The sequence below is a fragment of the Pan troglodytes genome, chromosome 3 (genome assembly GCF_028858775.2).
Source record: "Pan troglodytes isolate AG18354 chromosome 3, NHGRI_mPanTro3-v2.0_pri, whole genome shotgun sequence".
Lineage (NCBI taxonomy): Eukaryota > Metazoa > Chordata > Mammalia > Primates > Hominidae > Pan > Pan troglodytes.
Window position 1 is genome coordinate 74,418,100 of NC_072401.2, and position 12,438 is coordinate 74,430,537.

At 36.9% G+C, this 12,438-nt stretch overlaps 2 protein-coding genes across 26 annotated transcripts in view; one reads left to right on the forward strand and one right to left on the reverse strand.

The window, feature by feature from the left end:
• Nucleotides 1-8,855, forward strand: part of CLOCK (clock circadian regulator) — a 119,016-nt gene extending 110,161 nt beyond the window's left edge. For 17 of the 22 annotated variants that reach the window (XM_054683124.2, XM_063809629.1, XM_063809622.1 and 14 more), the window contains one exon: nt 1,172-6,429. In XM_054683124.2, coding sequence (XP_054539099.1) covers nt 1,172-1,351 — 180 coding nt within the window. In that variant the 3' untranslated portion in view covers nt 1,352-6,429. Of the gene's footprint in view, nt 1-1,171 lie in introns of all 22 variants that reach the window. The other 5 variants (XM_001144028.7, XM_054683125.2, XM_016951714.3 and 2 more) reach the window with 2 other exon arrangements.
• TMEM165 (transmembrane protein 165) overlaps nt 1-12,438 on the reverse strand; it is a 57,117-nt gene that overhangs the window by 16,445 nt on the left and 28,234 nt on the right. For 3 of the 4 annotated variants that reach the window (XR_010156605.1, XM_001145009.8, XM_016951720.4), the window contains exons 5-6: nt 12,127-12,232; nt 10,595-11,394 (exon numbers count right to left, since the gene is read on the reverse strand). Coding sequence is in view for 3 of the 4 variants with exons in the window: in XM_001145009.8 (XP_001145009.1) it covers nt 11,318-11,394; nt 12,127-12,232 (183 nt within the window). In the remaining variant the exon portion in view is untranslated. Of the gene's footprint in view, nt 1-10,594; nt 11,395-12,126; nt 12,233-12,438 lie in introns of those variants that run through there. The other variant, XM_016951719.4, reaches the window with a different exon arrangement.

The window sequence follows — 12,438 nt, forward strand, 5'->3', positions numbered from 1 at the left end:
CATGCTCCTGTTATAATCTTATAAGGCTCATAAGTATCAAGTCTTTGCCTTACACAGCTTTTCCTAATAACAAAGAGAGAAAGAAAACTCTGAAGGTCCTTGACAAAGTGTAGTAGTCTTTAAGGTTTGTCAGGGATTTGCTCTTTTGTGTGTGTGTTTGTGCATGTTTCTTTCATATACATTTGCAAAAGTTGCCCACCACAGCTCCATTTTGAAATTAAGAACCCTGCATCAAGTTGTACTGTCAGTAATGGGGAAAGGACTTTCATTGTAAAAATTCACGTTCTTTCTGTTAACGTTTTTTTGTATCGGAGAGTTTTACATTAATGAACAGCATGTCAGAAGTACAAATTTGGTGAAAGGAACAGAGGCTCATCTATTTGAGTCTTGCCCAGAGTCACACAGCTTACTTATGTAAATGGCAGAGCAAAACTCAAATGCAGGGCTTCTGTCTGCAAATCCTGTGCCTTTTTTCATTTTGTTTTGTTTTGTCTGTCTTTATACCACACTGCTGCTTATCGGACCTAAGGCTGCAACTTTGCCTTCATATTTATGATGCTTTTAAATAATATTAATATTTAATCTTTATTAAGAACCCAATGTGGTAGGCACTGTTATTCCTGTTTTCTAAAGAAAGAAACTGCGGCCCAGAGAAGTAAACAGCTTGACCAAGTCACACATGTGGTAAGTAGGGCAGCCCAAGTTTGAACCATTCAGTCTACCTCAGGGCCCAGGCTCCTGGCCACTTAACTGTGCCGCTCTAACCAGCTGAGCGAACCTGTGTGCAGAAGGCATTGTCTGTCTGGCCTCAGAGTATTTGTTTTTCATATAGTCATAACTATGCTCAAATTTTATAATCTAAAATATGGGTCTTTAGGACATAAAGTGAAAGAACATGTGTGATTTGGCTCAAGATATAGATTGCTTTCTATACCATAAAATCTGTAGCTCAGATTCCTTTAAAAAATGAAACTCTCTCATACTTTCAGAAAGAGGGAAGGCCTCATAAGCATTTTCCAAATTAGAATTTTTAAACCAGAGAGTGAAAGTGATATGCATTATGTAGAATTTTAAGGATTTTGTCCCTATGGACAGGGGAGAGTGTGAGTAACTATTATGTGGGTGCCATAAAGGGAGTAAAGCAATGCTGCATAATCCATTTGTTTTTTAGACTTCTAGGTTGCTCCATGGGAATCCCTCAACTCAACTCATTCTCTCTGCTGCATTTCCTCTACAACAAAGCACCTTCCCTCAGTCACATCACCAGCAACATCAGTCTCAGCAACAGCAGCAACTCAGCCGGCACAGGACTGACAGCTTGCCCGACCCTTCCAAGGTTCAACCACAGTAGCACACGTGCTTCCTCTCTTGACATCAAGGGAGGAAGGGGATGGCCCATTAAGAGTTACTCAGATGACCTGAGGAAAGGAGGGAAAGTTCCAGCAGTTTCATGAGATGCAGTATTGAGTGTTCTAGTTCCTGGAATTAGTTGGCAGAGAAAATGCTGCCTAGTGCTACAGATGTACATTAAATACCAGCCAGCAGGAGGTGATCATAGGGGCATAGCCAGTTCTGACAGTGTTTTAGGTGCCTGGATATTTTTTGATGGAAAAAGAATATATTGCCAAATATTAAGAAGCTCAGCTATGAAATGACCTCCAGGGAATCAGAAAGGCACTAATGATGTTAGTAACTTTTAGTGGTTCTGTGCCTCTTATCAAGTGTTACAGAGGACATACCACTGCCATGTCAGGGGTTTGCTTACAGTGATGCCATGAAGACAGTCCAGTAGACTTGGTAGCGACCCCCTCCCCCAACCCCTCTCCCTTTTCAGATAATGATGGAACAGTAATTACTTTCAGAATGTTGTGTGGGTTCAAATTCTCTATGTACAGATGATGTAAAAATATGTATATGTCTAGATGAGAGAAAGCAAAACATTTTGTATGCTGCATGAAAGCGTTATCTCTTCCTTACAGGTGTGAGCACCTTTCCTGAAATTCTGACACCATGTGCAAACTGATCCATCCTCTGTTTTTCCTTTTGTTTACAACACAGTAGTGTTCTGTTCACTTTTCCGGGGCACAAGTTTTTTTGTTCATACTTTGGCTGTGATGTCACAGTTTGTTCAGTGAGGTATGATGTGCTGCTGGGAATGGATTTTTTTTTTCAGGTTAAATTATTGATACAACAGGATTTTCAAGTTATTCAGAAATATCCCTCATTTCATTATTTTTCAATTATGTTTGAAAATAGGATTTGCACTGCTTTATTTTAGGTGGTTGGGAGTTTTGATTGCATATTTTGTTATAGTTCATAGTTGGAAATATTTGCGTAAATGGTTTTCAACAAGCCTGAAAGTAATTTCAAGAATGTTTCAGTTATAGAGGTAAAATTTGCACACAAAACATCTTAGGCACTTTTTAACATTCTCAATCATGGGAATTTTAACTTTTGGGATTTGTTGAAATCTTTTTTATTATCCTTCACAATTTCAATGCTTCTTTTAGTCAGAAATGATTCAGGGTTATTTGAGGGGAAAAAACCCCATAGTGCCTTGATTTTAATTCAGGTGATAACTCACCATCTTGAAGTCATTGTCCGGTTTCTGTAGCAGTTTTGAAACCTTAGTACCTTTTTAACAGCATGTGGGTGTCAGTGTCATTATTAGTCTCCTAATAAGTTCCTCTGAAGACTGCTATCAGTCTCTTGGACTGGAGGTACAAATAATTTAGAAATAAAAGATGACAACCTAACACTATCATAGTTATTAATGTGATCCTAAAATTGTTTCCTAAATCAGCATTTTTCTTTAGTCATTTAAGAATTTACCAGAAATATTTGCTCAATATGATCTTGATATTCCTACAAAGAAAAAAGAAGGGGTAGGGATTTGGCTATGCCTTCACTACATTAGAATATCGTAACTCACATGCCTTCTAAACGTGAACTAAGATTTCCTTTGGCAATATCATATTCTAAAAGTAATAAATTCCAATACAAGTTACATACATTTAAAAAACATTTTACAGATTTTATGGTACTAACGAAATTTACAGTGATAGAACAAAAGAGGATTAGTAGAAAATACATTATTAGAATATAAAAAATGTTATTACTGAGGAAAGGGAGGAGAGGACAAGTGTAATAAATCAAAATTGACCTCAAAAGAAAATGTGTAACAGAGTTGAGGTTGTTAAAACAGAAAAGGTTCTGAACAATGAAGATTAACCTAATGCAGAATTGCTAGGTAAAGAGGTCAGGGGAATGCTAAGCCAGTTCTTAAGACTTCTCTGTCCTCTGCTTTGCTGTTATCCTTAAGGCATATACTTTGTCTTTCTGCAGAAAATTCTACCTGGCTACAATTACTTTGAACATTAATGTTGAAAAAGGAAACAACCAAAGAAAATTGGTACTTACCCTTCTACAAAAGAAGTGCGACTAGATATCAATCAGTAATTAACATATCAAGGAGCTCTTCTAGCTAAATGACCATCCAGTAGAGATTTCCCACATTCCCATGAATATCAAGAATAGTTGTCAGAATATGTATGTACCTGAGCATATGTACACAGACAAGGGGGATGTTGTGGAATATGGCAATAGCATTGTTCTTCTCCCCTTTCAAATTGCCTTTCTTGACCTTATGCCATTCCATATATATCTGAGTTGTGCCTCATTTATTTATTGGCAATACCTAGTGATATGGATTTAGCTAACAAAAGATATGAAGAACTATTATATTGAGGCCTGTCCTCTACATACCACCCTTAAAAGATGGTGAACTGTGAGTACTACTTAGGTTGACAGCAACAAAGCATAAGACAAGCCCCAGGTAAACGTCTAAACTGTTTACTCACATTGTCCTACTCCAGCCCCTTCAATTATTTCCCATCTCCACAAATAGGGGAAAAAATTAAAATTTTCCTTTATGATTCTTACTGTTCTTCGCAGCTCATCTTTTCCTGCTTAGAATTAACCATTGCTAATTTAAAGAAGCAGCTAGCTGCTTTTCTGTCAGTCTGAAGCGTAGTAGTGGAAGAGGTAGTAAGCACCAGCTGCCTCTTTGCTGCTTTGTTTTCCTCCTGATTGTCTTAAATTTGGGTTGCAAAGCTATCCCGCCCCCCACCCTGCCCCATGAAACTTGAGCATTCAAATGAAGATTCAGCAGTGTCTGTTCTTCATTTCTATAGCCAAAGCTGTTAGTTAAAATCCCAAATCTATAGCATTTAAAGATACCAAATAGAAACACCTTCCAGCTTTAAAAAAAAAAAAAAAAAAAGTCTTCCCTGTGCTTTATTCTCACTTTCTTAAAAACACTTATTCTGGGTGGTACTTTTTAGGTAAGAAACTACTGAGTTTCAGGAAAAATGCTAGCTACTCTGCAGTTACCGTGCTTTGGACTTGCAGTTATCATAGTTTTGAGAGAGTCAGTATTGTTTAACAAATGCAAGTGAGAACTACAAGGGTTAATAAAGTTGCTCCTTAGAGTGGTGTCAAACCAGAACCCAGACACTTAAAAAGTACTTCATTTTTTGAATGGAAAATATTGGAGGAACAAGTATGGGAGATGCAGGTAGCATGTGAGTAAATACTACAGTCTAGCCTTCGAGCATCCCAAATTCCGGGGGTAACTTGACAGTGCTGTGCTCTCCTTTGTCATTTATATCTGGCTTAGGAATGGAATAGTAATAACAAGATGCCAGTGATTTGGAATAGTTTGTTATAGAATATTCAGTGCAAAATAGTGAAAATGTTTGGTCTTCAGAAGTGCTGTAGTTGTTGGTCATTGCCTTAAAGCAGTCTGCTTGACGCCAGGAGCACTGAAGCAGTCCAGCTCCATCAAGAGCACTGTTGAAGGGAGAAGAACCCTTGTTCAGGAAGCCTTAGAAAGGGATCCTTAAAATAGTACTCTACGCAGACAAGTGAAAATTCTTTTAAACTGGATATTACTCAACATGTTTTCAGATGTTTCCACTACATTGAGGCAAACTTTTTAAAAGTGGAATGCAAATAGCATTTTACTTTAGTATTTCTGCTTTTTTCTTTCTGTTTCTTTGGTAATTGAAAGTTTGTTGATGAATATTTGTGTAAAACGCATTCAAGTCTATAACCTTTCCAATTACCTGTGGCCCTTAGTCCCACAGGAGTCCCTGTTGGAAGGGGGTAAACACTGGATATTAATGTTGCTGAGTGAGTCTTTCTAGCCAGGACAAGCTGATTGGAATTTTTGAATGGTAGAGAAGAAACAGCACAAAGGCACTTGCCATTTTAAGTGTTTGGAGAAAGAGAACCTTTTAAGTTTGGATTGGGTGAGCTTTCTTCTAAAAGGAGCTTCTGAAGTAATTGCAAAGGAATAGAATCGACTATTTTTATAGTATATTTAATATATTTGTATATAACTATGAGTATAATAGGAACCCTCTACATGCCTCCCACTTTTCTAATTTACTTCCCCTTTTGCCATAGCACTAGTATAGCCTCATCCGCATGGGTAATGTGCCTATTGTCAGCCTACCAAAAGATAGTGCTGCTGCTTTATGAGACAGGTGAGAAGACCCAACTCTCATGCCTGGGGATCCTTTACGGAAGGAATAGCACACACTTTTAAAACAACATACCACAGTCTAAAAGCATCATTTTGAAATGTAACAAGCACTTTATTGCAATTACTCATTTTGATAAAGTTTATTCTTAGGCGTTAACCATTTCTAAAGGATCCCCAAATCATCACTTACTTAGGTGAAATTATATAAAATGACACATTTCTGAGAAATGTTTAGGTCCAGTGAACCGTAGTTGGTTTATGGGAGTGATTTCAAGATAGCCAAATGAACTTTGATTTTTGTTTTGAATGTGGTGGAGTCAAGAGATTGTAGATGCCTAGTTTGATTTAAACACTATTGTAAACCTATCTTGCCTATTGTGTGGACACCAAAAGAGACCAATGAGCCTGTTTATTTTTCAGAGGTCTAGGAAAACTGCATCCGTGTGAGTAGATGTACAGAACTAATCTAAAAGTGATTGCTAGTAATATTTTAGAATATAATAATTTCAAGAATTATTCTGAGTGTTTTAAATGTGCCCTGAAATGTTGGCATGTCATTTCAGCATTTCCATTTGAATTGCTCTTGTAATATTTTTGCACAAAAAGGTCTGAGAAAAAGACTACTTTGGTTAAAGGAAAAAAATAGTATAATTTGGTCTTTAATTTTAATGTCTCCTGTGGAAACACTGGGGATGAATTTTGTTGGCACAGTTATTCAGGATATTTAAAACAGTGTTGAACAGTTCACAAGAAATTAAGCAAACTTGGATTTTAAAAATTAAAATACTTTCTTTCCATGTGACTGTTTTGCATAGTTTTTTCCCCCCTATGTCATAACACTACATTCCTTGTTTTTCTTAAATAAAATACTCTGCAGGTTTTGTTGTGAGTGTTTATAACAGTATTTTGTAAGCTGCCTGGGTTTCCTCAGGGAAACATTATTTAGTGGAATAGGATATAGGTTATGGAGAGACAACTAAGTGAAATTCCATCACCACCACCAGCAAACACTGAGGTGCTGCATTAAGTGACAATCAAACTAGTAAGTATTTATGAAAGAATTTAGAAAGGGGTTCAAAGAAGCAATTGCTTTTAAAGCAGTTCTCTGGGGTTCTTGAATAAAAATGGCTAAATGTATTTATTTATATTTTAAAATACCTGTGTGTTCTGTTTTCTCATCAAAGTGATTTCGGTGTCATGTATTTAATGTGTGGTTTGTTTCGTTTTGCACCATATTCTTCTTAGAGAACTGGCTCTGATTTGGGGTGCAGTCACCAACTCTCATGATAATCTTTACGGACAGTCTGAATCTACTTTACTTCAGGACGGCAGTGGAGGGGCCAACTCCAGATGCCCCTGCACTTCCCTCCTCAAGTCATCTAAGAAAGAATTTTAGAAATAACTCCTTTCAAATCTGATTCATACAGTTCCAACCTTTTTCTAGTTTCACTTGCTGCCTTCTTTGTTTTATGGGCACTTTTTGTGTGATTACTTCCCCAACACAGCCAAAGGCCAGTATGACAGAACCAATGGCACATGCCGCCTCTATTTTGCCCATTTGGGGAAATGTTAGTATAAGAAATAGCATCTTTTAATGGCTGTCATCATATCCATATTAAAATCCATTTAAAGTTCTTAAATTTGGTGGAATAATGTATACAGGCTGTAAACTTCTACAAAAAATGTTTGCTGTCTTTAATATGGTGTCAAGTTACTTGGTCCTTTGAAAACAAAACAAAACTTCCATACACAGCACTGCCCAGTAAAGCAGTGTTGGAATATTGGAAACCTAGACATTCGAGGATCCTTCTTGCTCACAAGCATTGGAACAGAATCCTCCACTTTAGGACTCAGAGAAGCTATGGAGTCCCACAGGCTAGGTATAGCACACAACTTAGAGAACGGTAGTTAAAGCACGTCAACCACAATTGAATTTAATGATCTAAAAAATATTTCTTAACTCTGAGGGTTAAACTGAAGATATGTTTTCAAATAAAAGCTTTTAAATTTCTTAGGAAACAAACTGTGACATCGCTTTTAAAAATGACATTCAGATGTTTATAATGTGTGTTTTTGAGTTGGCTTGGACTAGTGCAAGTTCACTGCTGGCAATGGTTATGCCAGTAGTTAAAATAAGTTGTTACCTTCAGATTGATGTCTTGTATAACCAGACAATCATCTTCAAGCAAAAAAATTGGCCAGGAAATGTCTTTAAAAAAAAAAAAAAAAAAAAAAAAAGTGTCAGCCAGAACAGTTACCATTCAGACCATACTGGAATGATTTTGAAATCTTTACTATGGTTTAAGTTGGGGAAGGCCTCAGTATGGCATTTTCATATTCACTCTATGTAAAGATTGAAGCCCAAAGATGAGTTAAATTCAGTGCTGTATTGAAACCAGTCAGTGCAAAAAAAAAAAAAAAAAAGTTTTACCTTTGTAAATTTTTCATTGTTAACATCAGTTGGTAGTTGTTAAAACATGCACCAAATTCTTTATAATGTTCTATGTGGTTCTCAATGTGATATTCTTGACATTGCTGTCCTTACTGCTTGGTTCTTGGTTTTAAATTAAAAAGTAGATGTAGCTCATCATTTTTACTTCCAAAACGGTGGAGCTAAAAACGGCTAATTGATCTTGAGATAAGAATACCCTTTACTAAGGCAAAGATTTAATTGAAATCCAAATTGATTTATAGAAACAAAAGTGGCATTTTCCATTTGTTGTCTTCTGCCGAAATTCTGAATTGCATACACGCATGAAGGATAATGAATGGTTTCAACGGTGCTATATTAGGTTCTCTGATTTTCATGACCTATGTATGTTTGGAAATACAATATTGTATAAAATGTGGATCGTTTTGTTACCGATTTAATATTGCCATTTTAATTTGGTGTAACAATTGGTTACACTTGTTTTTCAAAGCTATCCTTTGAGGAGAAAGTCAAAATGTGTTGTTAGCCTACCTCCACTCAGGCCTCTTGCTGTGTAATCATTATTCCAGGTTATGATGTGCATAGCTTTTAAAACTGCGTGTACTATTATTCTGCTCTTTCCCATACTCTTGTCATGTATTCAGAACCGAAACTTATAGCAAAAGAGCCAAGCAGTAGCAGTTTTTGTAAATGTAAAAATAATTAGATCCAGACTTTGTTTCCTTCAATTTTAAAAATAAAAAATACCTCAGTGCTATGTTTTTCAGTTATCACCTGCATTTCTCAAAAAATAACACCTGCTTCATGTGGCACATAACTTGTAAGAATCACATTTTGGATTTTAAAGACTATTAAATATTTTAAGATCACTATCAATGACATTTCCCTTTCTTTTATTCAACAATGGAGCCTATTGCAGTAGCGATTTTTACCTTGTAGCTTAGGTCTGACTTACCAAATTCTCAGAGGAATTATGTCCTGCTACAAGATTGTGGTGCCTCAGAATGCGATGCTGTTCTTATTCACATATGAAGCTAGTAATGGGACCAAGCTACCTGAACTGAGGTTACACGATGATGGTGCCAGCTACTCTCTATGAGGAATTGTCTTTTCTGTTATTATTAGAAAAAACGGTTGGGTGCGGTGGCTCACGCCTGTAATCCTAGCACTTTGGGAGGCTGAGGTGGGTGGATCACCTAAGGTCATGAGTTCAAGACCAGCCTGGCCAACATGGTAAAACCCTGTCTCTACTGAAAATACAAAAAAATTAGCCAGGCGTGGTGGCGGGCGCCTATAATCCCTGCAACTTGGGAGGCTGAGGCAGGAGAACTGCTTGAACTCAGGAGGCAGAGGTTGCAGTGAGCCGAGATTGCGCCACTGCATTCCAGCCCAGGTGACAGAGTGAGATAGATAGTCTCCAAACAAACAAAACGTATTAGTAGGCCAAGCATGGTGGCTCACGCCTGTAATCCCAGCACTTTGGGAGGCTGAGGTGGGCGGATCACAAGGTCAGGAGTTCGAGACCAGCCTGGCCAGCATGGCGAAACTCCATCATCTCTACTAAAAATACAAAAAATTAGCCAGGCGTGGTAGTGCACGCCTGTAATCCCAGCTACTCGGGAGGCTGAGGCAGGAGAACTGCTTGAACCCGGGCAGTGGAGGTTGCAGTGAGCCAAGATCACACCACTGCACTCCAGCCTGGGCGACAGAGTGAGACTCTCTCAAAAAAAAAAAAAAAAAAAAAAATACTAGTGAGAATTCCTCACTCTTTATAACAAACAATCTAAGGCAACATAGACTGTCTAACCACAGAGTTTATCTTAATCCACAGACATTGTTTTCTACCCTTTGATACTTCTTCCTATAGCAGAGAACTACAAATATGACCTTTTTTACCAACATGTGCTACTTCTAACTTGGCATTTAAAAGCTACTTTTTAGCTGAAAACCCCTCTTAAGATCTCCACAGTAGTAGCTATCATCTTCCTCACAGAGTTACCATGTAGGACAATTGCTGCATCCTACAGTGCTGGATGATTAACTGGGTTCTTTCACAATCTCTTCAAATTGCAGACTACATTGTGGACCTTTGTAGTAGCTCATAAACCTGAATTGCTCTGGGTCTCCTATTATACCTCACACAAATAACATGGATGTTTCTGTAGAATTGTCCTTCAATTTAGTGAGGCTATTAATGGGAATGTTACTGCATATGATTCTAGAATATAAAAGGCTGAGAGAAAGCAGCTGTTATGCTACTTGGGTGAAGTAGTAGTCAAATCAGAATATACTCAAACGAGGGTGACGACTGAAGTTGCCATGAAAAAATGAGGTAGTCTTAGCATAATGAATGACATTAGGCTCTGGAATTAAACCGCCTGGTGTGACTCTACCATGTAACCTTGGGTGAGTTAGTTTTTTTCTTTTTTAACCTTATATTAGTACCTACTAACTCACAGAACTATAAGGGCGACAATGCTTTCGAACAATGCCTGGCTCCTGTTTAGCTACTTTAGGCATATCTCAAATATTTAATATGTTAGTGTTTTTACATCAGCTTTAGAAATTGGCCTATCAATACTGATAATTGTATATGACACACAAGGAAAAACAAGCACTGGTCATACCACTTTTATTTATATTGTTATCTATGTTACATTGTTTATTCAGTATAGAAAAAATATGAATACATTCATAGTATTCTCTTTTAATTTGGTAATTCCACATTGTCAAATATTGACTGTTGTTATATTGGGTGTCCTACCCAATTAAAAAAAAAAGAGGAAGAATGACCTGGCAGACAGTTCTTGTTGTGCCACGTTATTGATATAACAGTAATATCATATATGTCTCTTTTTTTAAACACCTAATTTTGAAAAGACCAATGATTAAACTACTGCTTACTGGCTCAGGGAAATGTTTTAAGAAATAGAAATTAATTCATTCTTTCCCCAAGAAAAACTTTAAGGTAAACATCTTAAAACACCTAAGTGATGAAGGAGAAAATTTGTATTCCTTAAAAAGGGGTCAGTGCTGAAAGAAAATTGCATGGTAGACCCCACTGCACAACGGTTCTGCACCAAAAGAAAAATGAGGACCATATTAACATAATTATGTTGGAGAGAAGAAAAACCCACACTTAGAAGTCAGGTTTCTTTTAAAACTCCTTGTTACAAATAGAATCAATGATTATATCTCAGACATAATAATGGGTCAAACTCACAAAATCAGTGCTACAAAATACAGTATTTTTCCATCACTTTTAGTTGTAATGTACACTATGTACAGAAAGATAATACTACCTATTTTAAACTAAATATAGATGAACAAACAGCTTGTTAAAAACCAGAATCAGGGCTTATAAATAGTGCAGAAAATGCAAACGCCAAAAAAACGATGCCTCCTATGATTGTCACTGGAAGAGAGAGAAAAAAAGTCAAATACAGTAAAATTCCTATACCTTGATACCGTACAAAATGAAAAGGGAGCCGATGAGGCGGCCAATTATTCTTCCAATCTATTAAACTAACCTTGAAAACAAATTACAATCACTTCAACCCCTTTTACATAACAAGGAACAATACTTAACATGCTTGACTGTGAACACTAAGAATCAGGTTTTCTCCAGCACTGTTTTGAGAAATGACAGGATTGTATTAAATCCAGACAGTGCTGGCAAGCAACAGTAGAACTATAACTCATCTTAAAATCCAGTTATAAAAGAAAATGTTCAGGTCTTCTGACTAGCGAAGAGACAATTCTTGCATCTCTAGACCTAACTGTGGCTTCACAGGACATATTCAACAGAATCAGTACATATGGTCTCCACATGATTCCAGTCTTGTAAGACACATTTTTAAAGCCAAAAACTTCTTATACTTCCAAATGACAATTGTTTTACTAAGATAATATGTTAACAAGAAGCTACTACGAATTCGATAAAAATGACTTTGTATTTTGCTAACTTCTACACAGGTGAAAAAAGTCCGTATTTGCAATACCAGGATTAATACCTCTATAAGAGATGGTAGGTAATTACAAAAACCAAGTATACTTCAGCAGCAGAAATTTAAATAATCAAAGCTAACACCTTTTAATCTCTCAGTGATTCTAAAATGTTATCTGATTTGTAATTTTCAAGACTTACCAGTTCTGACAGAGATTTTCTGTGCTATCATTCTTCCTCCAATTACTGCCAATCCCGTGCACAGGCAGTGCCCCACAGTTCCACCCACGGCTACACCATAGGGGTCCTGGAAGCAAGCGTCACAGCATTAATTCAAAACCAAGGTGACAACTGCTGCTTGAGAACCGTAACAATTCAGAAGCACTAAAAATGGTGGCCAACAATTAAAAAGCATAATAGTTATAAAAATGCAGGTGTATAATAAATTTATGAAAGGTGTAATGGCTGCTTGAAGGAATATGTACCAGTTATACTTAAGACTAGACCTAAAAG